The following is a 27,605-nucleotide window of genomic DNA, read 5'->3' as shown; positions in this document are numbered from 1 at the left end:
TCGCACCCAGCATCACGCCGGACGCCAAGCAAACGCTCCAATATCTGCAGGAGGAAGAAAGGAAGGAAAGGAAGCGGGAAGGACGAGGGGAGGAGAGGGCGCGACCCTCCCTCCACCGTCCCTGTGGCCACATCTCTTGCTCTTTCCTTTTCTGCCCCGGTCCTCGCCGCTCCGTCCTTATCTCTCAAGTTCTGTCGGCGCCGCTGACCGTCCGTTTCTGAGCGGGCGTCCCCGTCTCCGCGCGGCCCCTCGCGCCCTCGCCCCCGCCGCGGGCGGCGCTCCCAGCCCCGCTGCTCCCCGACCTCGGGCGCCCACGGTCCAGGGGGGTCGCGCCCGCTGTCTCCCGCGGGGGGCGGGGGTCCCGGGGCCGGGCGCGGGGCTCCGGGGCGGGGGAGGAGGGGAGGCGGGGAGGAGGGGAGGCGGGGAGGAGGGGAGGCGGGGAGGGCCGGGCCGGGGCGGCGCGGGGCGGGCCGAGCGCGCCCCCTCCCTGCGCCGCCCGCGCCCTCCCAGCCCCGCAGGCCACATCTGGCGGCCGCCCCATCCCGTGTTTCCGCTGCATCCAGACTTCCCCAGGCGGCGGCTGGAGGCTGCGCATCTGGGGCTGGAGCCGTACAAAGCGGCAACGGGCGGCGGCGGCGGCGCGGGCCGGGGCGCGGGCTGGGGCGCGGGCCGGGGCGCGGGCCGGACCATGCGCCGCTGAGCCGGGCGAGCCGAGCCCACCGAGTCAGTCGCGCGGCCCCTCGGAGCGCAGCGCAGCGCAGCGCGGGGCCAGGCAGGCGGCGCCGCGGCCGCACGCACCGAGCCAGCGACCCCCCGGGCGACGCGCGGGGCCCGGGAGCGCGATGACCCCGGCGCGCGGGGCCCGGGGCGCGCTGGCCGGCCCGCTGCGGGCGCTCTGCGTCCTGGGCTGCCTGTTGGGCCGCGCCGCCGCCGCGCCGTCGCCCATCATCAAGTTCCCTGGAGATGTCGCCCCCAAGACGGACAAAGAGCTGGCCGTGGTGAGTTGCGGCCCGGCCCCGGGAGGGCGGCGAGTTGGGAGCAACTCCGGAGGCCGAGGCTCGGGGTGGGGGTGGGGGTGGGGTGGGGGTCTCCGGAGCAGCCGCCCCCGCGGTGGGCGCGCGGCGTGGGGAGGAGCTGCTGGAAACCGCTCGGTGGGGGGTGGTCTTTGGCGGGCGGGGGGCGGGAGGCGGGATCTCTGCAGCCCCTTGGTAATGGGAGAAGGCCTTGGGTAAACAACTTGGCAACTTTGAGGCCCCGCAGGGTGGGCGAGGAGCCAGCGGTGGCAGGGCCGGGGATGCTCTGGCCAACAGCTGGAAGGGACCTCCTTTGTAAATAAAGGGGCATTGTCTTGTAACGGGGGGATTTGGCAAGGGGGCCCGCTTTGTAAACAACTTTTGGACACATCTGGGGGGTTGGCCACGGGCCCTTGGCAAGCGTCTTGCTCGGCCTTTGGCCAGAGGTCTGAAAGGGGTCTCCTGAAAGTGGAGGATCTTTGGGTCCCGCGTGAGACTTTGAGAAGAGGGTCCTTCGGCGCCCAATTTGGGTTAACTTTGGCACACATAGGGACAGGAACTCAGGGCAAAGCAGAGCTTGGCCAACGCCAGGGAACCTTGGGCACACATCTGGAGAGGGGCCTTGGAGGGGATCTTTGGGCAAGTATTCGTGGGCCGGAGGGAAGCAAAGAGCGCATCCTTTTCACCTGGCTTAATGGACAGTTGGCCCGGAGGGTCAAGCGTTGCACCTCGGAAAGTTTCCTCGAACTTCTCCAGAGGCTTGGAGAACCGGGGAGGGAGCTGGCGGGCCAGGCGCAGGGAGGGGCTGGCGCACGAGGGGCCCCGGCGCGTGGGGCGGGGGCGGAGGCGGACTGAGCCCCGTGCTGGTGGGACCGCAGCCAGCCAGTCCTCCCTCCTGGCGGCGCTCCGAGCTGTGGCTCAGAGGTTGTTTTGCCAGCGCGCTCGCCAGCGCGCTCGCCTGGCCGAGGAGCTCCCTGGACCGACCGGCTGCAGCGTTACTCAAGGGGGTTGGGGGCATCAGAGGGGCGCTTCCTCTCACCCTGTAGGCGCCTGGAGCCTCCAGGGGTACCTCCCAGCCCACGAGCCATCTGCTTCTTTACTGCTTCAGACGCCCCAGAAATCTATTCTCCTTCATCCTGGCCCTCAACCTGCCCAGGACAGGACTTTTGTACCCCCTGGTCACCCTAGGAACCCCTTCTCAGAATGTGACACCACCAGTCCCTCTCCCTGCATATAAGCTTCTGTCCCTGCTGGATAAATAGGTTGGGAGATCATACTTGTCTTTTTTCTTTTTACGATTTTATTTATTTATTCATGAGAGACACAGAGAGAGAGGCAGAGACACGGGCAGAGGGAGAAGCAGGCTCCCTCTGGGGACCCCGATGCGGGGTTTGATCCCGGGACCCCAGGATCATGCCCTGAGCTGAAGGCAGACGCTCAACCACTGAGCCACCCAGGCACCCCGAGAGACCTTACATTTTTAGGGGGCTACTCATTTCAAGGATCTGGAGCTGGCATGCCTGATGATGTGGCTGTTGCCTGGGGCTGGGCTTTGCAACACTGACAGAGCTCCCTGGGTCCCCACACCTCCTGCAGCACACGGAAGTCCATGTTGCCCCAAGGCCATGCAGTAGGAGGCTTGAGGGGCAGCCTCTGGGCTTAGGCTGCCTGGCCTCTCATCAGGGCATCATGAGTGGCCAGCCTCCTTGGGCAAGTGACTTCATTTCACAGTCTCAGCTGCTTCTGCAAACAGCATGAGAGTGGGTCTCAGAGTTAAGGGTGAGGCCATCATAGAAACCTTGAAGGGCCCCTGGCCCATGGTAAAGCCTCAACGGGAGATAACCGTGGTCATTATTCTCATTGTCACTATTATTATACTCTCTCTTTCCCTTTCCTAGCTACCCCCACCCAAACAGGGTTAGGGCCTCTGTAATAAAGTCTCCGGGCTCTTTTCACCATTCCAACATAACATACCTCACACATCCAATTTTGCACAGACTGTGGTCCATCCACCTCCCCATGCTGGGATTTGCACCCTGGAGACTAGTAACACCTGTTATGTTCACCAGTCTCTCCCGAGTACTGAGGCACAGGTCCTGGCACATGGCAGGGAGACAAAAACCTGAGCTGGTCCCTGAAACTCCCTAGGGGCCTGTTTAGTTTAGGCCTCAGCGAGCACGGAGCCAGCTGAGGACAGGATGATCTTCTTTTTGGAAATTACAGCTCTAGGATTTGAACACAGGTCTGTCTGCTACAGGAATCCATGCACATGAGCCTTGAATATCCTAAGGAAAGTGAGAAAACCAAATCCCTCTGTCTTCAGCAGTTAGGTGAATTAAAAGAGATGGTGGAGGTAAAGAGGAGAGGCAGAGAGTTATACTTCCGAGCCTGGGCTCCAGAGCCAGATTGCTTGGGTTCAAATCCACCCTCTGCCATTTGCGAGCTGGGGGATCGTAGGCAAATTTCCCAACCTCTCTGTGCTTTACTTATTTATTTAAAGATGTTATTTATTTATTCATGAGAGACACACAGAGAGAGGCAGAGACGTAGGCAGAGGGAGAAGCAGGCTTCCTAAGGGGAGCCCGATGTGGGACTCGATCCCAGGACCCCGGGATCATGACCTGAGCCAAACGAAGGCAGACACTCAACTGCTGAGCCACCCAGGTGCCCCCTCCCCTGTGCTTTAATTTCTTTCTCTGTATGAGGGAGATAGCAAGAGTAACTGCATTACAGAGTTGCTCTAGGGGCATCTAGTAAGCTCCCAACACGCGCCCCCAGCCATGTGTCGTTACAGCTTTCAGGTCACTCAGTTAGTGAGTGACAGAGCTGGTTTGGGAACCTGGGATTCTCTCCCAGTGCCGTTAGGTTCCTGACTGTTTTGGTCAACATTATGTTATCCTAACATGGCTGCTTGCCTCGGGCTGTTTGTTTCTTCCAGCAATACCTGAACACCTACTACGGCTGCCCCAAAGAGAGATGCAACCTGTTTGTGCTAAAGGACACACTGAAGAAAATGCAGAAGTTCTTTGGGCTGCCCCAGACTGGGGAGCTTGACCAGAGCACCATCGAAACCATGCGGAAGCCACGCTGTGGCAACCCTGATGTGGCCAACTACAACTTCTTCCCCCGAAAGCCCAAGTGGGACAAGAACCAGATCACATACAGGTGCCAAGGCAGGGCTGCAGGCAGTGGGGCCCCAGAGCTGGGGGACACTGAGTGTCCTTGGGCCTTGCCTTCTCCTTCGTGGGGACCCAGGGTGTATCCAGTGACAGCCTGGCATCTTCAGAAGTTGAGTCCAAAGTTCTTAGGAACTGGAGTGAGACCAGAACTTGAATCTCACACTAGCCTTGGGGCAGTGGGCTGCTTGGCTTGCAGTGCTCTGAGCCTTGGCTTTCCAGTCTATAAAATGGGGCTAAAACACAACCTCCTCTTAGGTTTGTTGGAAACTAAGCTTGGTCACCGATATAAAGGGATATCCTAGCACCCAGCATACAGTGAGAGTGTAAGGAATGCCAGTCACTGCCCTTATTAGAGGGGCTCATAGGGTGGGTGAAAGGATTTGATGATTGGTTGTTAATTGAGTTTTATATGGTATTATAGAGTTGTTATTATTGGTTGTTAATTGGGCTGAGAGCTCCCTCTGAATGATTCATGTTGGATTCCAAGGGTGAGATCTCTGTCTCATAGCCCTCAAAGCGCTATTCATGCCCCCCCCCCCCACCAGCCGGAGGTGAGAAAGGAGACTTGAGCCAGGTGTGGATATGTGGGCTGGTCTAGGACTCCACAGAAGCCCAAGGCATTCTGGGTGGACTGTTCTCTTAGCTCTGCTCCACATGCACACACGTATACCTGCTTGTGCATACACACTCATGCACACTCATACATGCCTGCAGAAACCTATGCACCCCTTACACGCTTAGGCACAAACTTACATACCTGCATACATGCATGCACATTTGCACACATTCATGCATGGTCACACACACACACTTGTACATGTACTTGCACGCTCGTGTGCATATGCACACTCCCGTTCCCTTATACACCCAGACACACTCACATGCATCTCCACCCCCTGCAGGATCATTGGCTACACACCTGATCTGGACCCTGAGACAGTGGATGATGCCTTTGCTCGTGCCTTCCAAGTCTGGAGTGATGTAACTCCGCTGCGGTTTTCTCGTATCCACGATGGAGAGGCTGATATCATGATCAACTTTGGCCGCTGGGGTAGGCAGAAGAGGGGTCAGCAGAAGGCAGTCTGGCCATTGGAGGGGCACGGGGTCCTGAGCAGAGCTTAGACTTAGAGCAGAGCTTCTACTTAGGAAAGTAGAAGATGTGTAGACCCTGGAAAGCCACATTGATGTGGGGGCAGATGATGTGACAGTGGGTTTATCCTGGACGCAGTGTAATCCTGAAAGCAGGTGGTCCACCTGCATCCCCCAACATGGTAGTCACTAGGTACATTGGGCCATTTTAATTTAAATTAGTTAAAATTAAATTAAACTTAAAATTCAGTCACAGTAGCGACACTTCAGCTCCTGAGTGGCCACATGAGATTCATGGCTATTGAATTGAATGGCACAAAGAATCTCCTCATCGTCACAGAAAGTTCTGTTGGCTAAAGCTGGTGGACACTGAGGAATTCTAGATGTGAGAGAGGGTCAGAAACAGCAGAGTAGTGTAGACTTGAGAGGAAATGGGCTAGAACCTGGCATCAAGGATGCCATGTGGGTTGGTATTATGAACACTGGCAGTAGTATAGACACGAAGGTAGGTAATGTGGAGATTGTGAGTGGTATTGTGATGTGGGTGAATGGCAGAGGCAACAGTGTTAACATGTGGGTGGGTGGTATGCACCTGGGTGGCAAAGTAGACTTGTGGGTTAACATTGTGGATAGTGAAAAAAACAAAACAAAACAAAAAAAAAACATTGCGGATAGTGGTAATGGTATGAGTTGAGGGTCAGATATAGGGTTAAATTGACAGTGTGGATGTGGGGTAGGTGATCTGGACAATGGTATAGACGGGACAATGAGAGAGTGGTGAGGATGAGGGTGTGGCACATTAGTATGTGGATAGGTATGACATCACTGGCGGTAGTATAGACAATGAAAGTCAGCGGTAGAGATCCTGGGGACTGTATAGACTTGGGGGGGGGGGGGATAGTTATAATCAAGTCAGGAACTCTACTGAGACTCTGTGTTCCCAGGGCTGGATGACCGTACCAGGACAGGGAAAGGGATGGATGTTAGGGTTGAGGGACCATGGACAGGGATGTGGCTGGGTTAGGGCCCCGCTGGGGCAGCTAGAAGCTGAGACCCTGTGTATTGCAGAGCATGGAGATGGATACCCCTTTGATGGCAAGGACGGGCTCCTGGCTCATGCCTTTGCCCCGGGCCCTGGTGTTGGGGGAGACTCCCACTTTGATGACGATGAGCTGTGGACCCTGGGAGAAGGGCAAGGTAAGAGAGCGAACATCTGCATGCCAGGTCTCCTCTCGGGTCCTCTGCATGCCTTGCTGTCCCTAGCAACAAGGACCGTGGCTTCCCTGGCAACCCCAGACACCTCCATCTGCTCCGATGGGATCAGAGAGCTGGCCATGGGAAGGAGGTCACATTCCTGACTGAGTCAGAATCCTGGTCTCCAAAGAAGGGTCTGGAGACACTGACAGTCCACCTCGTGTTACCGTACGCAGTGGTCCGTGTGAAGTATGGGAATGCCGACGGAGAGTACTGCAAGTTCCCCTTCCTGTTCAATGGCAGAGAGTACACCAGCTGCACAGACACTGGCCGCAGTGACGGCTTCCTCTGGTGCTCCACCACCTACAACTTTGAAAAGGATGGCAAATACGGCTTCTGCCCCCACGAAGGTGAGCTTCCACCTGGCCCCAGGCTTTCCTCCTCAGCCTCTACCTTGCCAGGCTCCCCGCTCTCCCCCTGCCCTCCCTACTCCTCCACAGGCCTGACACTGCCAGCCAGCCAGCATTCCCCCACTCCATTCATTCAGGCCCCACCACCCTCGTGTGAGCCATGGTTGTGTCCTTCTCATCTGCACGATTATTTACACAATACTTTCATTAAATCGGTTTGTTGGTTTTGTCATTAGCAATAGCATTTGTGAAATCACAGGCTTTTTTAAAAAAAAAAACTGTTTTATTTATTCATGAAAGACACAGAGAGAGAGGCAGAGACTTAGGCAGAGGGAGAAGCAGGTTCCCAGGCTGAGCAGGGAGCCCGATGAGGGACTGGATCCCAGGACCCAGGGATCATGCCCTGAACCAAAGGCAGATGCTCAGCCATTGGGCCACCTGGGTGCCCCAAATCACTGGCTTGTTGTACTAATTACTTTTTTTCTAATGTGCATGAGAATGAATTTAGAACTACTAAAATGCCCAGTGATTCTCTCTAGAACCAGTCTCTAGCCCCAGGCCAGGATGGGGGCTTCAAGGACTGAAGAAGAGGCTGTGGAGGATGGCTTGGAAGCTTAGCAAGCTTGGGAAGCAAGACTCAGACACAGAGGCTGATACCCAACCTGGTTTGGGGACACCGGCCCTGGGAATTTCAGCCATTGTTCCCGGTTCTGACCGACTTTTCCCGTGTGTGTGTGTGTGTGTGTGTGTGTGTGTGTGTGTGGACACGGACTCCCATGCTCCTGCACACACACCTGGGTGTGTACACATGTCTGGGTGTGGGGCCTCTTCCTTATCTGCCTCTCTGGGTTTTTGTATCTGCTTGTGTCTGCATCTCTGTGTCTTGGCAAAGACATTAGGCCTGACTCAGTATTTTTGTATGTGTTTTTGCCAATGCTTGAGACATAACATTTTCAGATGTTTTGAAACCATACAGAGGGAAAAGTTTTTTAAAGGGGTCAAGGTATTGACATACTCAATCCTTTTTAAATACATCCTTCACCAGGAGACACACTTCATAACCGGAAATCATAAGAAGACAGCATGTACGTTTTTATACTTGTCACATCATCATACTGGATGATTCTAGAAGTCAAAAGCCCAGAAAACTGGAGGGAAATGGGAGAAAATCCAAAAATTCATTTTGTAAATATTTGTTTCTTTTCCCTCCCCATAAAGACTCTTTGATCTATATATCCCTGTGTTTTTTCGGCTGTAATTTTACATGTTTGTTCTGACCCCATAGCTACTGGACATTGAGTACCAGCCATCTTAACAGAAGGAAAGGAACAAAGATCTAGTGAATCTGTTCCTGTTTATGCTTTTAATACCAAGCTCACACAATACTTTGTATTAAGTAAGAGCTCAAACCACACTGACCATTAATAAGTCAGAAATTTTTAAACAAAAATATTTTATGTATCTTGCATTTCCCAATAGGGATTCAATCAGAGTTAACCCTGCCATGTGTCAGTCCCTGTGATTAGAACAAAATGCCTTGATTGTAGAAGTGGAAACAGCTGTAATTTGTAAGTTTGGTTTTTCCCTGCATTGGACATTAGCCATATACTTGATCTTTAGCCAGATGCAAGTACGTACAACACGCGCGTGTTTGGGTCTTGGAATAGAGGTTCTGGTTACTCAGCCCCTCCTGACTGCTGAGTCAGTGTCCTTTTCCCTTTATCCTTGTTGGGGGTAGGATATGAAAGGAGATGGGGCTTTCTGGGTGGTAAAAATGCAGCTGTTGGGAGGCCAGAAGCAGAGGCTGGCCTCCACAGAGGTTAACACTGTGCCTTTCCTTCTCTGAGGCCACCAAGACATGTGGCTTCAGTTTTGGTTCTTTGAGTCTTGTTGTTTCTGGCATTGTGGGGGAAGGTCTCTTGGTTGGGAAGAGGAGAGTAGTGAGGTTATGGGGTCCTGATCCTGCCATCTCTGGCCCACATTTTGGTCATGGTGGAGTTAATGGGGGTTGATGAGGTCACCTCTGGCGCCGTTGCGCACAGATGGTCCTTGTTACGCACTTGTGGTTTTGCTAGTTGGCAATTCCAGAGACACACCATTTTGTAGCTTTAGGATGAAGGCATTGGGGGAGCAGGAGGAGAACCTAAGAGAGACCAAAACCCAGACTCCGAATCCCACTCTCCCCAAATTCTCCAGTCATAGCCTCACATCTTGGGGAAGTTAGAATGGGAGAACAAAGTGTATGTTATACTTTCCCCCTCTCCTCCTCTCTCCCCTGCAGGGACCACAGCAGGGCCATCCAGGAAAGCGCCTGAGGTTGAAAGGGAGGTGAAGCTTCCTCTGTGTGTGTGTGTGTGTGTGTGTGTATGAGAGAGAGAGAGAGAGAGAGAGAGAGAGAGAGAGAGAGAGAGACAGACTGTAAGCAAGAGAGAGATGACCACGAGCAGTTCCAGAGTGAGCCTTCGCAGAACTGCTTTCCTATCTCTCGAATGGAAAGCCTCTTGTGGTCCTGCCAACCACGATCTACGTGGCGTGGGCATGGACCAAGCAGCGGGGACAGAGACCCTAGGGTGTGGGCGGGGCTCTGGAAGCCCCACGCGCCTCAGGTTTTACCATCTCCTTGTTGGGAGGAGGGAGTTTGGGTGGGTTGAGAGAGGTGTCCATAAGGTCCCAGGGGAGGGGCCGAGGTGGCCAGGGGGGACAGGAGTACTCTCCAGGAGCCCAGAGAAGCAGCAGTTGACCAACGGCTAGAGATGGGTTTTGAATTAATTTTAACGATGCTCTGACCTCAATGGCGTGACCCGGCGGTTGGCGACCAGCCAGGACTGGGCCCACGCGGCGGCCAGCTGACCCCAGGCAGGCAGGCGGTGGCCGCTCACATTCGCACCCTCCCCTCTCTCCCCCGCCCCCAGCCCTGTTCACCATGGGTGGCAACGCTGACGGACAGCCCTGCAAGTTCCCGTTCCGCTTCCAGGGCACCTCCTACGACAGCTGTACCACGGAGGGCCGCACGGACGGCTACCGCTGGTGTGGGACCACGGAAGACTATGACCGCGACAAGAAGTATGGCTTCTGCCCCGAGACCGGTGGGTGTTGCCCCCCCCCCCGCCCCTCACCTCGGCGAGCAGCCTGCCCTGCACGCAGAACCTCCCAGAGCGCCCTCCCCACCTCCCACCTCCTTTCCCAGGACAAGGGGTGGCAGTCAGAGTGCTTAGCAGCTGGGACAGTTGGGCACCCAAATCAGAACGGTTGGCGGGCACCCGTAGCCAGTTGAGCCGTCTGGGAAATGCCTGATGTCCCACCAGCTCGGGACCGGTCTGAATGGCCCACCTTCCGTCGATTTCCTTTGCGATCATTTCTCTTTCTCTGTCTCCTCTTGAAGTCTCTCTTCCCTGCCTTTCTTTGCTCCTGTCTGCATCTCTGGCCTTCATTGTCTGTTTTTCAGTAAGGACTCCCTGCCTCCTTTCCTCCTCCCTCCCTTCCTTGCTTCCTGCTTGCTTCCCTGGCCCATCTTTACTGAGCACCTGCTTTCTGCAGGAGACACGGGTAGGTCTTTGCAGGACCCTGCGTGAAGGAGCTCCTGGTCTAAGGGAGTATGTGGGTGCTTCTAGCTCTGCCCGGCCCCCTTTGCCTCTGGTCCCTCTGGCCTCGTCCATGGGAGGCTAATCAAAGCTCTGGGATCTGGCTGCGTGGGTGTGAATCTTCTCCCTGACACTTCTAGCAGTAGCTGCTCAGGCAAGTTTTTTCATTTCTCTGAGTTCCAGTTTCCCATCCATGAAATGGTGGGGTGGGGGTAGGGGGTAGGTTATGCTCCCTACTGCACAGGGTTGTAGAAATGTGTATAAAGTGCTTGCTCCAGTGCCCAGGCCTGAGCAAGTGAGTACTCAGTAATCATGGTTTGTTAACTGTCTGCATCGTGTCATTCCCTAGTGGTAGCCTCGGGTTCCTCACTGCCCTCTGACCCATGTCCCTCACTCCACAGCCATGTCCACTATTGGTGGGAACTCGGAAGGCGCCCCCTGTGTCTTCCCCTTCACCTTCTTGGGCAACAAGCATGAGAGCTGCACCAGCGCGGGCCGTAGCGATGGGAAGGTGTGGTGTGCCACCACAGCCAGCTATGATGATGACCGCAAATGGGGCTTCTGCCCCGACCAAGGTACAAGGTTCTGACCATTGGGCAGAAACACCAGACCCCATCCCGCCCCTGCACCGGAAACCTTCCTGCCCTCCCCGCCATCGCCCCACTGGCCACCCACCTCAGGCACAGACACCAGCCCCACACACCCACCTGTGCTGGTAGAGACAGTATGTTGACTGAGGTCCTGCCCATCCCTGGAGACGCTGCATTTTCCCTCCACCTTGACTACCCCTCTAGATGGGGTGGTTCCTGCCCAAAACATTCAGTGCTGGGCACAGAGTATCCTATACCAGAGAACGATTCCCCTACGAGGCATTCCTGCTCCAATGGAGAGCTGCCTTCAAGGAGCTAGGTGGGCAGGAGACGTGAAGAAAACAGAAGTAGCCTCATCATCCAAAGCCACCCTCGAGGCAGCACGAGAGAGCCCCCACAGCCCTCCTTGTCCCTTTGCCAAGTTGTTAATGGTGGGGAGGGTCTCTGACAGTGCTGAGTGCTGAGGACAGCTGCCTGACACAGCTCTTTGCCCTCCAGGGCACACAGGCTGGGGCAAGAGAGTGACCAGGAGATAGGCCATGACCTTACTATGTGGTCAACGCAGGGAGTAGAGGGGTGCCTGGGGGCACCATGCCCAGTCTAGTCTGCAGGGCTGGGTGGCATTGGGCCCAAAGCTCCCTGGTGGCCCCAGATGGACAGGGGAGAGGGTTGGTGCAGGGCTGGCCAGAATTCGATCAGCCTCTTTCTAGGTTACTTTTCTTCTTGTTTACTCACGATGAGATGGAGTTTGGATTGCATTAACTGCCAGAGGCCAGCCAAAAGAGTTTTCCTTAACCCCTACCGAATGCCATGCTAGGACATACCCTGGTATTACGTGCTCTGCTCCAGCTTCTGCCTAAAGGTGGGATTCTCCATCTGCTGGGAGGGCTTAAGGCTCCAGAGCTCGTGTGGCACACTCATAGCATGTATTAGTTTCCTGGGGGTGCCCATAACCAAGTGCCACAAACTGGGTGTCTTAAAACAACAGAAAATTATTTTCATGCACTTTGGAGGCCATAAGTCTAAAGTCAAGGCATTCGTAGGGCCACATTCCCTCTGAAGACTGCATTGCTCCAATCTCTGCCTCTGTTCTTACGTGACCTTCTAAGTATCTTCTCTTAGAACGACATAGGTCACAGTGGATTAAGGGCCCACCCTACCCTGGTACGACCTCATTTTAACTTAATTTATCTGCAAAGGTGCTATTTCCAAATAAGGTTGCATTCATAGGTGCTTGGGGTTAGGAATGAACTTATCTTTTGGGGAGACTCAATTCATCCTGCAACAGAGTATGAAATGGGGTTTGCTCTCTGTGACTGAGCCTGGGCAGCTACTCCAAGTGAGACTGGATTTTATGGCTTCCTCTGGGGAAGAAACAGGGGACCCACTCTCTTACCTCTTGGAGACCCTACTCTTTGTAGAAAAACATGAAGGCAGAAAACCAGATTTTTAACAAATGAGACTTTAAGTAGAGGATTTACAGCTGTTCCTGGTCTCCTGTAGAGCTTGCATGAAGCCCAGCCTGGAAGGAACAAAGGAACTTTGGCTGACCCTCCTTGAAAGCAATGGGCATAGTCTATCAGACCCAGAATTCTCAGGAGAAGAGAGAATTAATATGTGCCACTTGCAGGGCTCTCTGCCCCCTACCATGGGGATGTCCTCAAAGTCAGCATCGCTGGGGCCAGAGCCTCACTCCTCTCTCATCTCTCTCCCTGTCTCTCTACCGCTCTCCCTCGCTGTGGCCCTTAGGGTACAGCTTATTCCTGGTCGCAGCCCATGAGTTTGGCCATGCAATGGGACTGGAGCACTCTGAGGACCCTGGAGCCCTGATGGCACCCATTTACACCTACACCAAGAACTTCCGTCTGTCCCATGATGACATCAAGGGCATTCAAGAGCTCTATGGTAACCCGCAGCATGGGAGTCTCGGGATGGGAGTCTGGGGAGGTTATGCAGCCTGGGGTGGAGGCCTGGGGCTTGGGAACCAGCAAGGTCCCATCTTTCCAGAGCTGCAGGAGATGGAGGCAGGAGCGTTGATCTGTTCTGAGCATATCAGAGCAGCTCCTCAAGGGTTAGTCCCCTTCCTTTGGATGGTCCTGTTCTTTTCCAAATAATATCAATATTCATGTCCCTCTTGGCTTCCCGGAGCCACTCCGTGAGCTCAGCAGGGAGAAACTGGCTCCACATTTTCAAGGTGGGTACACTGAGGCCTGACCAAGGTTCCCTTCTGGCACAGGGTTGCCAGGTTTGAGCCACCAAGTTAGGTTTAGAATTCAGGAGAATGAGCTAAAACCCAGGACAGAATTGCTCAGCATGTGGAAAGACCCTGATGATACAGAGGGATAAAAATGTCCAGTTTTCCTACCTGTTCTTTTATTTTAATGTGTAACGGGCACAATGGAACCAGAGCTTGAAACAAGTGATTTATTTACTAATACTTACAATGAGGCTAGAATGGGTCCATTTAAAAAAAAAAAAAGTGGCTATAAGATGGTCCTGGACCAAGTCAAAGTAGTGGAAGTGGTGCTGGGTGACAGCTGGGGGCACACAGATTTTGGAAGGAACACCGGCTCGAGGTAGAGGCGCGGAGTTTGAGGGCCTCTGCCACTCACTCACAACAAGTGATGGAGCAGGTCTTTACCTCCCTGGACTCAGTTTGCACTGTGGCCGGTTGTCATGAGGAGCAAAGGGATGAGTCCTTGAGAAAGTGCCCGCTGCTGGCTCTGACTCTCCTGTGGGCTTAAGGACCCAAGCCTTGGAGTTGAATGATTGGGTGAGTCATTTAACCTTGGTGGGCCTCAGTTTCCTCATCTGTAAAATGGAAGTACTATGATGAGGACTGGTTCGGGTGGTGTTGGTGAAGAGCATTTGTAAAGGACCAGGTGCTGGGGGTTCTGGTTTCTCTTTCCTGTCCCCCACCCATCACATCCAGGCATCATTTCTGTGTCTCACCTGGGCTCAATCCAAGGCCAGAATACTATTTCTTCTGACCCTTAGCAGGTTGAGTGGGCAGCCCCGGGGGCTCAGCCTGGTGGGGAGAGTCTGAGGTCATGTCCTCCTCCAGGGGCCTCCCCTGATGCTGGCACGGGCACTGGCCCCACCCCAACTCTGGGACCTGTCACTCCTGAGATCTGCAAACAGGACATTGTCTTTGATGGCATCTCTCAGATCCGTGGGGAGATCTTCTTCTTCAAGGACAGGTGAGTGCAGGAGCTTGCTTCTTGTCCTGCCTTCTGCCCATTCCCTCTGTTATTCCCATGGTCTGGGAGCCCACTGGAGGCTTCACAGAATGGCCTGTATAGACAGTTTGTCCCGTGTATTGGGCAGCCTCCAGATGTCAGTGGCTTACCACACCAGACATTTCTTTTGCTCTGTCCTAGTCTGTGGGTCTGCTAGGTGTCTTGGCTTCAGGCTGTGGTTTGGGTTCGGGTACGTTCTGTGTGTCACTCATTCTCCTGGGGTTAGCAGCTACTCGTGGCAGATGATAAGCATAAGAGGCCAAATCAAATCACACAAGAACATTTAAAGCCTTCACTCACAACACGACTGAGAATGTTCCATTGACTGAAGCAAATCACGTGGCCAAGCCCAACACCTGCTATAGAGGGTAGTATATGTGAGGTCACATTGCAAATGCACATGGATGTGTCATTCTAAAAAGGGGTGGAGGGAAGAATTGGGAACAACAATCCAGGTTCCCACAGGCTTTCCCCTGGAATGGCCTTGACCACGGATAGCCAAATCGTGTTTTGTAAGGGGAGCAAGTAACCACAGGGGAAGGGTGGTATCCTTCATGCTATAGATAAAGGCCCCCCATTCAATCAACCAAGAGCTGAAACTCACCCAGCTACCCTAGCCCTCCCGGAGAATGGCAGACAGTATCTAGGACCGCATTGAAGGGTCTGTCCATCATCTGACTGTACATATACTCATGTATACGTACACCCATCCATCATTCATCTATTTGTCCGTCATCTATCCATTATTCTTTATCTATTATCCATTAGCCTGTCATCATTCCTCCATCCTTTCATCCATCCAACCATTCAGAAAGTGTGGTAGTTGACAGAATGGGCTCTGGAGCCAGATTGCCTGGGTTGGAATCCTGGATCTGGTGCTTAATAGTTGCACGATTATAGGCAAGTTAATCATGTGTGTCTTTGGTACCTCCATTTTCTCATCTATAAGATGGGAATAGTATTCTAACCTGCATCATGGGGCTGTTGTAGAGATTAGATGTTGTAAGATTAGATGCTTAGACTCATGCCTGACACAAGGCAAGTGTATTGGATCATACTAGCTAGTATTATCAATAAACAATTACTTGGCATCTATTGTGCCAACTACTTTGCTTTAGGAGCTGTGGGAGTTGGCTTGCTGAGAGCAGATGGGCTGCCTAATGCCTAGAGAGGTCCATGGGCCTCCTACACCAGAGCCCCCAAGGGTGTAAATATTAGGAGTGTGGGTTTCTGTGCCCACCCCCAGGCCCTCTGAAATCTCTGGGAGTGGGCCCCAGGCATCTGCATTTTCACAAATTCCCCTATGATTCTTATACTCATTGAAGTGTGAGCAGCAGCAGTCTGATTTGGGAAACAGGCAGGGAGACCTGACAGCAATCCACAGCCGGATGAAAGGAATGGACTTGCAGAAGTATTTTGAAAATGCTTGCCTGGACACCTGCAAGTCAGGGAAGGCTCTGAAAAGGAAGCAGCCCTTCAGCGGGCCTTTAAAGAAGAACCAAATCATGTGGGAGTGACAAGCTGACAGGTTGGAAGGGTGTTTGGGCAGGGGGCCCCACAGGAGCAGATCAGAGAAGAGCCATAGAGATGTGAGACTTCCTGGCTTGCAGAGGGGAGGGATGGAAAGAGCCTGATGAGGCTGGAAGATGTTCCATGAACTTTTGTGAAGCACATCCTCCTCTGGTCCAGGCACTGGGCTTAGTGCTACAGGGAGGATGCCCTGCTTTTTGCAGAGTCTTCTGGCCAACAGGGAGATGGCCAAAATGCCGAGAGAGCTAGGAGACCCAGAATGCAGTGAGAAGTCAGGTACCATCAGGCCTTGAATGCCCAAACCTGGAAGTGTAACAAAAGATGCCAGTGCTTTCCAGCAGCCCCCGTTATGGGGATGGGGAAGAGGTGAGTCAGGGGGCCCCACTCCCCAGGACTGTCCTTAGCCTGGAGCACCTCCCAGTAAGGAAACCCTGACCACACATTTAGATCTGAGAAATGCAGACCTAGAAAAGGGTACAGAGCCCAGGCCCAGGTTTAAAGCCATCCCTGGCCTGACACAGCATAATTTCAGAAGGAAAGTGATGAGTGTTTGATGGGTTTGTTGAATTAACCAGCAAATATTTAAGCCCTGATCAGTTGCAAAATGGGGGATGGAGAAAGGTAATATTGCAAGATAATTAAACCCAGAACTTTGGAGTCAGGCCTGGATTCAAATCCTGATAATATTGTGATCTCTCTGAGCTTCATTTGCCCAATAAAGTTGATGGTACCTTCCTGCAGCAGGATGTTTGGGCTGCAGATAACGGGGAACCCCAGCTCAAACCAGCTTAAACAACAGACAGAAATTGCTGTCACGTGGTATGAACTCCAGGGGTAGGGTTGCTTCTAAGGGCAGAAAGAAGCTCAGTGACTTAATGATATCTTTGTCCACTGCCATCCTCTTGAGGCTGGGTCCCTCATGGTCAGACAATGACTGCCAGGGGCCGTGGGGGCTGTAGGCTTCCTTGGCCATATCCAGCAGGAGAGAGTGAGAGATTCCCCAGCTGTGAATTACAAGTCTGTCTGTTCAATCTCATTGGGCCCACATGAATCATACAGTAACTGCTGAATCCATGCCAATTTCTAGGAAACTCTAAGCTCTGATAGGCTTAGACCAGTGGTTCTCAAATGTTGGCATGCGTTAGGATCATCTGGAAGGCTTGTTAAAGCAGATTGCTGGGCCCCAAGCCCAGAGTCTGGTGCATAGGTCTCGAGTGGGCCCCAACAAAGTCCCCAGATGATGCTCATGCTACTGGCCTGGGAATCGTACCTCGAGACCAGTGGCTTAAGCTCATCAGAATGGGGATGGGTCTGCTGGTGGGCAAGCTCGGATCATAAATATGGAAGTTGTGTGAAGAAGGATGATAGGGAAATAAATGTATCGTGAATGCTCATAGACCACCAGGAGTGCATATTATCTTGTCACATTGTGAAGATTTCATTTTACAAGACACACAAAGGGCATGGTGCTTAGTAAATAAGTCCGTAAATAAGAGCTCTCGCCCCTGCCAAAGTACACGAGTCCATTCCATTTCAATTCAGGAGATGATTTGAGTACCATCAGCCCCTGCCTCAATGGACATCTGAGCTAATAAGAGAGATAAACCATCTTAAAAAATCATCAAACTGCTATTCCAGACACTCGTGTTGAGGAGGAAGAATGTGGTATGACGGAGGTAGTTAGGGAAGGCTTCCTGGAGGAAGGAGCAAGACAGGGGCAAACAACGTGGCTTCTCAGCCCTGGCATCTTGCAGAGCAGGTGGGCAGAGCTCTGCTCATTCTCCAGTCCTGCCCCCACGTGCCCTTGACCTGGCCTTCCCGTCTGAAGGCATCATCAATGGGAAGTTTTTGGGTGGGCTTGAGGAGGCACACGTGGTAACAGCTGCAGAGTGACCCAGAGTGTGGTTTCCTGTGTCCCCTGCCCCCACCGCAGGTTCATTTGGCGGACAGTGACACCACAGAACAAGCCCATGGGGCCCCTGCTGGTAGCCACATTCTGGCCTGAACTCCCGGAAAAGATCGATGCTGTGTACGAGGCTCCACAGGAGGAGAAGGCTGTATTCTTTGCAGGTGCGTGGGAAGGTCTCTGCCTCGCCCTCAGATCCCTGGGGCTCTGCACCTTGGTTCCTGTGTACCTGTGGGTACTCCCTGTCCTTTCAGGATCTGTTCTTTCAACCATCAGTTCCAAAAGCGTGGGATTCCTCTGGGGGATTGGCTCAGACACCCAGCATCAAACAGCACTAGCCCACAGAGTGAACATTCCATTACCTTTTAATTTCCAATCCTGATCCTCTTCTAGAAGGAAAATCACAGTTTAGTGCCTGTGTGCTGGTGTCCCTAACACTTTTCTAATGCTGGAGCCTTTGGCAGACAACGATTTTAGCTAGAACTTTTTCTAAGATGATCTCACTTATAACATTTAAAATAAATTGATTTCCAAAAAAAAATTTATCTCCGTGGATTTCAAGATGAATTCAGGATGAATTCCTCGAAAACAGAATAGGAGGTCAATAAGAGGACGGAAAGTCTCTGTAAATGGTAAAAATTACGAGGGGTAGGGTCACGTGGCTAACACTTGGGAAACCTGCTCATTCAGCATCTGAATCTACCACGTGCCAGGGATCCAGCCGCTGCCCTCGTGGAGCTCCCAAGTTGGTGAGGGAGACAGAAAATCAGGCTGTGAGGAAATGCAGTAGGGCTATGGCAGGGCAGGGAGGACCAACTGGACCCTGCCCTGGTCTGAGGTGTGGGCACAGGGACGGCTTCCTGGGGCATCAGACAGGTACGTGTTCCACGAGCCAGCTCCCCACCCCCTCCATCCCAGAGTGGTCCTGGGCAGTGGCACCAATTAGGAGAAGGTGTTCATGGCAAGTGTGGCACTTAGCGTGTGAATAGCAAGGGCTGCTTCTAGAGGCAGGTTGTAAAACCATATATGTGAGTCCCGATCCTGGGCACTGAAGCAGAAGTGAGCAGGACCTCGTGTCCCCATCGAGAGTGGCCATGGTGGCATCCCCGGCAGACAGACGATAGGCAGAAGAGGCCAGGCTGAGGGGCTTTAGCACCAGCCACCAACGCCCGCTTTGCTCCCTCCCCAGGGAATGAGTACTGGGTGTACTCAGCCAGCACCCTGGAGCGAGGGTACCCCAAGCCGCTGACCAGCCTGGGGCTGCCCCCTGACGTTCAGCGCGTGGATGCTGCCTTTAATTGGAGCAAGAACAAGAAGACCTACATCTTTGCCGGAGACAAGTTCTGGAGGTAAGGGCTTGGCGGTGTGGGCGGTAGAAAGGGGGACAGCACAGCCAGCTGTGTGTGCGTAGAGAAGACGTGCTGCGGTTTCCTGTTTCCTGGGGCAGAGTCGGTGGTTTGGGGCCGTGGGTTCCCCCTCCGGCCTCTGAGAGGTCCCCGAAGGATCAACCATCCTTGGGCACGTTTCTGGTGCAAGGTGGTCAGAACCTCCTTTCCTTTTCTGAAGTCTTTGGATGGGGCCCCTGTCTGCCTGTCTGGAACCTCTCATTTGGGGGTGCCTCGCTGAAGAAGGCGGTTAATAAAAATAAAGCTAATTACTGCTACTACTCACACTCTCCACCAGACACTATTCCATGGACTTTACGAGATAAATGTCGTTACTCCTATTCACATTTTACAGATGAGGGGAAGCATCTAGCTTAAAGTCACACAGCCAGGTCGTGGCAGGTTGGGACTTGAACTTTGGAATTCTGGCTCCCAGAGACTATGCTATTTATTCCTCACTATTCACTACTATACCTTAGATAGCGGGGTGTGAAGAAATAGGGGTGATGAAGGGGGGGGGGTGGCGCTGAGGACCCGGCAGGAACTTCCAAATCAGGTCCCATGGGAAGCAGCAGGCACTCTCTGGCGTGTCTGCCACCAGCCCAGTGTCTCTGGGTGCAGGGGGCTAGTTTGGAAGCAGGTAGCTCCCTGCTCCTGGTCATCAAAAGGGAAGGGTTCAGTTCCAAGAGGCCATGATCAGGGCTATGGGTCAGGGAGCCCGGTGTCCAAGAATGGTCAGTGAAAGACCATCCAGACTTCTGGAGTTTGATTATAATTCTTCACTTTTCCCAGACAAGGAAACTGTGGCCCAAAGAAAAGAAATAACTTGGTCTACATTATTTAAGTGCAAGTGTGCTGACCACAGAGCCGGGATGATAACTGCTTCTCTAGTCCCGTAACCCCACACCCCTCCACGGGACCCTGAGGGTCATTTGGGCAGTAGGGAGGCATGGGGGGTGCAGGGGGTGGTTCCTGCATTCCTCCTGTGGCTGCAACTGCATCTGGGGCCCTTTGTCTGCCTTCCCTGGAACATTCCAGCTTCCCTCCCAGGCTACTCTCTTCTCCCCTTGCCCTGCTCCCCACCACCCTGCCCCCAGAGGCTCTGCATGCGGAAGCTATTTGCCTGTGTCAGGGAGGAATTCCAGACGTATTTCTAAGATACTTAGCAGCTCAAACTGATGGATATCTCAAACCTCAAGAAAGAACACAGTCAGCCAGGAAACCTTGGGGCCGGCTTTCTGCCCAGAGGCTCCGGAACACTCCTCAGCACTAGCACATACTACAAATGGCCTCTCAGCCTGGTAGGTGCCCTGAATCTCTAAATCTTAGAACCTAGACGGCGAGAGACGCAGACACATACAAACGTGAATCTTAGAATCTTGGAGCACTGGTGTCGACGATTCAGGGTATTGAAAGGACTTCTATAATCTCCCTCCAATGTTCCCCACCCCCGTGGATAAAAACACATATGACAGATGCGACCACATGTGAATGTGAGTGAGCACATGCACATGTGTGCACATACACGAGGACGCTTGGCTGTGGTGGAGCCTGGCTGGGTTTTGGGCAGGGTTACCTGCTTCCCAGTCCTTCTCTGCAATAAGCCCGCCTTCCAAAGCTGGGGTCCAGGATGCGCTGCTGTAGGCCAGTGAAACTTACTTAAAAGCAGCAGAGCCAAAGGCCTTATCAGAATCTCAGGGCTGGATTTCCTGAAGAGACCGATATATCTGTTACTGGAGCTGAGTGTGCAGGGGACTTGGAGGCCTCCTTGCAGGAGAAGGACAGACACCCCCAATGACAGAGGACAAAGCTGCTGCCTTCAGCCTGACATCCCCTAGTTTAATCCAGGGAGTAATCAGCCCCTGCTTCTGGAAGCTTCCACTAAGCCCACGAATGTATATTCGATATCTTCTATCTTCTAAACGTATATTTGATATCTTCTGTATAAAGCCAGGTGCTGGAAGACAGTGGTCAAGAAATAGTCACACTTTTCCTTGCAAAGTTTATGGTAGAATGAGGGAAATAGACATATGTGCATTTCGCCTTTATTTTTCACGTAGGGTAGATACTATCTTTAGCCCCATTTTCCGGGTGTAGAAACTGAGGCTGAAGTGGCTCAAGGTTACACCCGAAGAAAAGCTAGGACGGAAGCGTCTGCGTTCTTAACACTGCCAGTTTCCACATCTGTGGGGAAGTACAGGGTGTCGCAGAGAAAGAAACCTTTTAAGACAGCCAGCAGGAAACACTGTAGGAGCCTGGGGACAGAGAGCCGAATGAAGAGCTCCGAGCCCCTGCAGAGCCAGCACCTTCTGATGTCATGATGTCGGGCCCTTCCCAAAGGAAAAGAACTTGGAACCAAATTGGTTCTCTCCCCTGAGCCTCGGTTCCCACATCTATAAAACGAGGTGGCTTCCTGCCCTGCCCACCCTCTGTGGCTAGGCTGGATGCAAACATAGGGCACATAGCTCTGGGTCGGGGGTGGGGCTTCAGTGAAGGCCATGTGGATGATGTGGATGGAGGGCTGGGATTTTGAGCTGCAGACTTGGCTTTGGTACACCAGGTCACGAGGAAGCATGTTAGGTTTTGCAAGCAGTCTTATGATGCAGCTGGGATCAAGGAAGGCTTTTCTGGCAGTTTCTCAGAGTGACGGAGAAAGGGGGAAGCGAACCCCCCTGGAGAAGGGAACTTACAGGAGAAATTATTGTGGTGTTGGGGTGGCCGTGGGGAAGAGGATCCACTCTGAGGCACAGCAGAGGAAAGCCTGGCTGTCACTAGAATGGCATTCAACCATGGGTCTGTCTAGAAAGTTAACTCCACAAGGGCAAGACTTTATCTTGATTTTAGTATATGCTGCCGAAGCAAGCACTATCTTGATTAATGCAATATCCACTGACGAGGAGGAGCTCATTAAATCTTTAGGGAATAATAGGTTGAGTGTAAATAGAGAAGCAAAGGAATCAAAGTGAGCCTAGCATTTAAGAAATTCTCCCCAAATTGAAAAAGATGGAGACATTGCTAGCCAGGAAGAAGAATATGCCAGCTAATACCCCAGGTAACTACCTGGATAAAAGGCACAGCCCAGGATAACTACTCACCCTGTTAGCAGCAGCAGGGACTCCAGTGGCGGGAGGCCTGCCCCCTGACTAACAGAGCTTCCACCCACATACCTGCACTGTTAACCTGGCCATCCCAGATGAGATCATCTCCCAGGATGTGGATTGTTACCTCCACGTGATGGATAAAGAAGCAGCAGTTTGTCCAAAGCCTCTCAGTGAAAGGTTGCTGAGGCTGGAATTTGTCCCTAGGCTCCTAGTCCAGTGCTCTTCATACCACAGCAGGGATCAGAAGTTTGTAAAGGGACTAACATTTCCCAAATATCTACTAAGTACCAGATATGGAGATAGGCACTTTGCATATATGTTCTTTCAATTCTTATATATGTCAATTAAAAACATTAACTACAACCCCATTTTATAGTTGGTAAAGTGGAGGTTTGGAAAGCAATTTACAGCCCTGGAGCCAGAGAGGCCTGGGTTGGATTACTCCTTGGAAGCTGGGTGCCCTTTCTAAGCCTCTGGCCTGTAAAATTGGTATTAAGGTAATAACTGTGTCCTTGCGATTGTCACAAGGATTGACTGAGAAAGTATATGGAAAGTGGTTAACACACTGGTTACACTTTAGCAATAATCACAAGATTGCTCTTATGGGACTGTTTAAGTCACGTAATTAATAATGAGTAGTGGAGTTGGGATCCAGACCCCAGTCTGACTCCCTGGCCTTCCACTCCAGCTGGCTGCCTCCAGGCAGGGCTAGGGCTGGTTTCCCTGGGCTGGACCCTCCCATCAAGGTGGGAGGAGGGCTGGCCTCCTGGAGGTCCCACTGGTCCCTCAGATCCGCTTGCTTGCAGATACAATGAAGTCAAGAAGAAGATGGATCCTGGCTTCCCCAAGCTCATCGCAGATGCCTGGAACGCCATCCCGGATAACCTGGACGCCGTGGTGGACCTGCAAGGCAGTGGTGAGCTGCCCATAGCCCTGTCCGCTTTCTAGGACAGGCCTCCCCACCCCCAGCCAGGGCCCAGCTCCCCACAAGCACACACTCCCTCATTGTGTAGGGAGGCAAGTGGTGCTGGGGCAGGGGCGGGGAACAAACCAGCCCCTTCAGCCCAGTACTGGGAAGGCATCCAGACCCCTGACCTCTGCGCACTCAGCCGGCTCCAGGCAGTAAGACCCAGAAAGGCCTCTCACAGCTGCAGGGCCTGGAGCCAGGGAAGGGGAGGGCAGGAGGCCTGCTGGAACAAGAAACATGGCTCTGTGCCCTGCATTCATTCTGGGGTTTGGTCCAGGCCCTTTCAGGTTCCACAGGAGGCCTTGTGACTGCCTCCCATTAGCAGAAGGATGGCTCCATTTGAGACAGGACAAACTTTGTCATGCCCTGTTGCTGATGTGGCAAAGATGCCCCACTCAACTCCATCCCTCGCTGAGTAAAATACAACCAAGTATCAGCAAGGGATAGGATTTGGGGTTGGAAAAACATATTCCTGAGGAGGCTTCTGTGAGGTCTGCAGGGTCCTGGGAATGAGTCCAGTTTGGCTTTTCAGAGGAGGTTGCAATTAAATTCCACAAAGATTTCTATTGAGCCCCTATCATATGCGAAGCACACGGCCCAAACCTCCTGTGGCGAAAGGTCTCACGTGTCCAAGAAAGAGCAAAGTATAATTCAGGGGCCTGGTTAAGGGTTCTCTTCAAGAATAAACATCTATGGAGTCCCTCTCACGTGCCGGGCTTTTAAAGGAGGCAAACAAGATCATCGATGTCAGGAGTCACACATTTTAAAGCCCATAGGGGCTGGGCCAGTAGCACCAATGAGTGAAGCAGACAAGGCAGACAGGAGGGAGGGGTGGGGTCTGTGGTGAACCAGAAGGCGCATAGCTTCTTCACAATGATCTGCTTCTTGAGGCTGCTGCAAGAACGGGACCCAGTGCTGCTAGATATCCTAGCTGCTTTATTTTATTTTATTTTTCTAAGATTTTATTTATTTATTCATGAGAGCCAGAGAGAGAGGCAGAGATATAGACAGAGGGGAAAGCAGGCTCCCTGTGGGGAGCCTGATGTGGGACTCAATCCTGGGACCCCAGGATCACACCCTGAGCAGAAGGCAGACGCTCAACCGCTGAGCCACCCAGTCGTCCCTATCCTAGCTGTTTTAAGAGGAAGCAAGAAATGTATATTTTCGTGTGAAGTTTCCAGATGTTTATGTGTTGGCAACTTAGAATTCAGAACAAAACAAAACAAAATATTTGTGCAAGCCAAATAAAACCCCTCTGCAGGCCTGATGGAGTGAGAAGCCTCCTAGTTTGCTACCTCTGGTCTCTGGGACTTGCTTAGTTTGTACCCATGCTCAGTGGAGTGCTGTTATTTATACTCATAATAGCATATGTTATCTGATGTAGTCCTTGCCACAAGCTCTAAGAGGTCGGTATCTTAATTCCCATTCAAGATGAAAAACAGGGACTCGGAGTGGACTTTCCCAGCCATTCCCTTCCCTCTGGCCTCAGAGGGATCTTCTCTGGTTGAAAAGCCTGTGCCCTATGGCCGGTGGCTCTCAAAGCTCCCAGGAACCTTCCATGTCTCAGGGTGGGGTGGTGACAGCCTCCCCTCTTTCTCATCCCAGGTCATAGCTACTTCTTCAAGGGTGCGTATTACCTGAAGCTGGAGAACCAAAGTCTGAAAAGCGTGAAATTTGGAAGCATCAAATCCGACTGGCTGGGCTGCTGAGCAGGCTCTGGCTCCCCCAGGCCCTGCCCCCCCACATTGCCTTCTGCACACCGGGCCCTGAGCGCCAGGGAAGGACCCGGATGGGCCTGGCAGCCTTCAGCTCTGTAGTTAAATGGGCGTGCTCACCCCTACCTGGTAATTTAAGATTCTGGAGAGTGGCTCTGCCCTGTGCCCAAGGAACGGTGCTGATTGTACCCCTCCCAACTGCCCTCACCCTCCCCCCCCCGTATCCCACCAGCCCCCCAGAGCCACCCCCAAAGAGATGCCTTGATATTCTCAATGCAGCCCTGCCTTGGGCTGCCTTGGTGCTGTCACACACTTCAGGCTCTTCCCCTGCCACGATTTTCTGTGGCTCACAGCACCCTCGGAGCCAACAGACAGAAACTGTCTCAAGAGGGCACTGGTGGCCTGACAGCCCGGCGTGGCATGGGGCAGTGGGACAGGGGCGCGGATGTGGCCGCCCCACACACCTGGCTTCTCACTGCTGGCTGCCTTAGGACCTCTCCTACATTAGCAGTTTGCTTTGTATGCACTTTGTTCTTTTCTTTCGATGTTTATTTTTCCACTTTGTGATTGAATTTCTTGACCGAAGGACTCAGGTTGTCTGAAGTCACTCCGCGATGCATCTCAGCCCACATAGGGATGGTTCTCTTGTTCCCTCTATTTAGTACAGCCCTCCCCCATCCATTCCTCCACTGGCTGGAGGAAAAAGCCAGCCTCGGCTCTCTGCTCAGCCCTGCCCCCTCCCCTTCAACAGTTCCCCATGGGAAATGTCAACAGAGTATGAATAAAGACACCAATTGAGTGGCGGGTGTTTGTGGGCTTTTTTTGCAGAGCCTGGGGAGGGGCAATGGCCCCTGAGCCCCAGGCAGAGGAAAAAAAACCAAAAAGTTTAAATCTCTATTCCCTCCAGGGCTCAGGTGACTTTTGCTGCAAAGGTCAGAGCTGCCAAAATAAATAGCAAGAGACCCTCCAAGTGGGTGAGCTGGAGTCCCTCTGTCCCGTGGAAAGAGCCTTGCAATAGCAGTGGTTCTTTCATGTTGCTGGCAGGGTCTCATTCAAGGCTCCCTTCCTTCCTGACTCTCAGTTTTCTCATTGACAATAACACCCGTTCTAACACTAATACCACCAACAGTGAACAACAGTAACACCCCCTCCATTAACAGAGTGCTGATGGGGGCCGGGCACTTGACATGCATCACTGGTGTAACCTTTCCAACAACCTAAGCTTAGAGGAGGAAGCTACAATTCGCCCAGTGCTTACAGATGAAGACACTGAGGCTCAGAGAAAAAAAATGTGCCCAGGGTACCGCAGCTGTTAGGTGACAGCCCAAGTCAAGGCCAAAGATGACTTACAGGAGGAGCTTCCGCCCTCAGCCTGAGTCTCCATCAGCAGCATTACCCTCCACTGTGTTTAGAAGGCATGTGTTAATGATTAAGCTTCTGTTAATGATTAAGCTCTTTATCCCCATCTTCCCACCATATTGCCCTCTCCTCAGCCCCTTTGATACAGAAATCCTGGAGCTGCTGGAAAACAAATTTAAGGCCTGGGATTATTTCAGAGGCCCCATCTGGCTCTGTTAGACTTTCTGCTTCAGGCCTCTCATGGCTGGGCTCTCGGGATGAGTAGACAGGACTCTCTGGAGGTGACCCTAGTGGGCCAGGAGGCATCTTTTCTCCTCCTGTGGCCTGCCCAATGGCTCAGATCCTTGAGGGTCCTAAAGAGATTGCTTTTGGGGCAAGTTTCTGGCTAAAGAGCCACAAGGGACTGTCAGCCCCTACTTGAAGACCCCCACGCTTATATCATGAGGATAATACACTATTATTAACATGCTCTGTTACACCGAGAATATTCAACTGCTCCACAACATGAGACCTCTAAGGTGCCATTTCGTGACTGCTTTTCTATGAACCCTACACATTCTTTTAATTGTTACTACACCCTATGAGGTAGAAGTTAATCTTTTCCCATTCTTAGATGAGAGTACAAGCTCAGAGAGGTTAAGTGAGGAGCAGAAAGCCACACATCTATCTGGTGGGGTTGGAAAATTTTCAGATTCTGCAGGAACTAAGTGTGAAGCATCAGCTGTCCAAGGGCCCAGATTCAGAATCTCGCCGTGCCCTCCAGCCTGATGTGAGCAGCTGACCGGTAATTGTAAGATATTCCCCATCTCCAGCCTCTGCTTCTCAGCACTCAGGGCTTGACCAACTGACCTCAGGGCCTCCCTTCCTGTTTTCCCCAACCCCACCACCACCCCCATTGGTCCAGATAGGTCCCAGACCTTCCTCAGAGAGAAATGGAACCTCAATCCAACTCATTTCCCTCATGGGGGCCAGGCTCCCCATCAAGTATGAAAGGCAATAGTTTCTGCATTGGAAAAGCTCAGTATCTTCCATCATCAGTCGTGTTTTGAGGACAAGATTCCATCCCAGGTACCAGTATCTCCGTTGTCAGGACTTTTCTTTCCACCTGTTACTGACAAACATCCACCTCAAACTGCTTTAAGCGAAACCAAAACATATGCTAGAAATCAAACACATAAAACCCATGCTGGAGATACTAACGCACTTAAATGGAACAGCCTGGGGGTGGCTGGACCTGGGTTCTGTTTATCTGAGTTCTGTTTATCCCCATTTTACAGAAGAGGCCAACTGAGGCTCATGGAGACACCAATTTAGCCAACATCTGTCACAAAGCCCGTAAAAGAGAAT

The 27,605-nt window shown here is 52.6% G+C and overlaps 1 protein-coding gene across 1 annotated transcript; it reads left to right on the top strand.

The window, feature by feature from the left end:
• The first annotated feature begins 523 nt into the window (after positions 1 to 523).
• On the top strand, positions 524 to 25,698 carry MMP2 (matrix metallopeptidase 2). The gene is made up of 13 exons (XM_041768001.1): positions 524 to 998; positions 3,952 to 4,178; positions 5,095 to 5,243; positions 6,350 to 6,478; positions 6,712 to 6,885; positions 9,798 to 9,971; positions 10,868 to 11,041; positions 12,806 to 12,961; positions 14,121 to 14,256; positions 17,759 to 17,895; positions 18,921 to 19,080; positions 23,024 to 23,133; positions 24,790 to 25,698. The coding sequence occupies exons 1-13, from the start codon at positions 843 to 845 to the stop codon at positions 24,891 to 24,893; spliced, it is 1,986 nt and encodes a 661-aa protein (XP_041623935.1). The 5' UTR covers positions 524 to 842; the 3' UTR covers positions 24,894 to 25,698.
• Positions 25,699 to 27,605: the final 1,907 nt, after the last annotated feature.

This window comes from Vulpes lagopus, chromosome 8 (assembly GCF_018345385.1).
Source record: "Vulpes lagopus strain Blue_001 chromosome 8, ASM1834538v1, whole genome shotgun sequence".
Lineage (NCBI taxonomy): Eukaryota > Metazoa > Chordata > Mammalia > Carnivora > Canidae > Vulpes > Vulpes lagopus.
The sequence above is the reverse complement of the archived record's forward strand: the minus strand, read 5'-3'. Positions and strand labels throughout refer to the sequence as shown.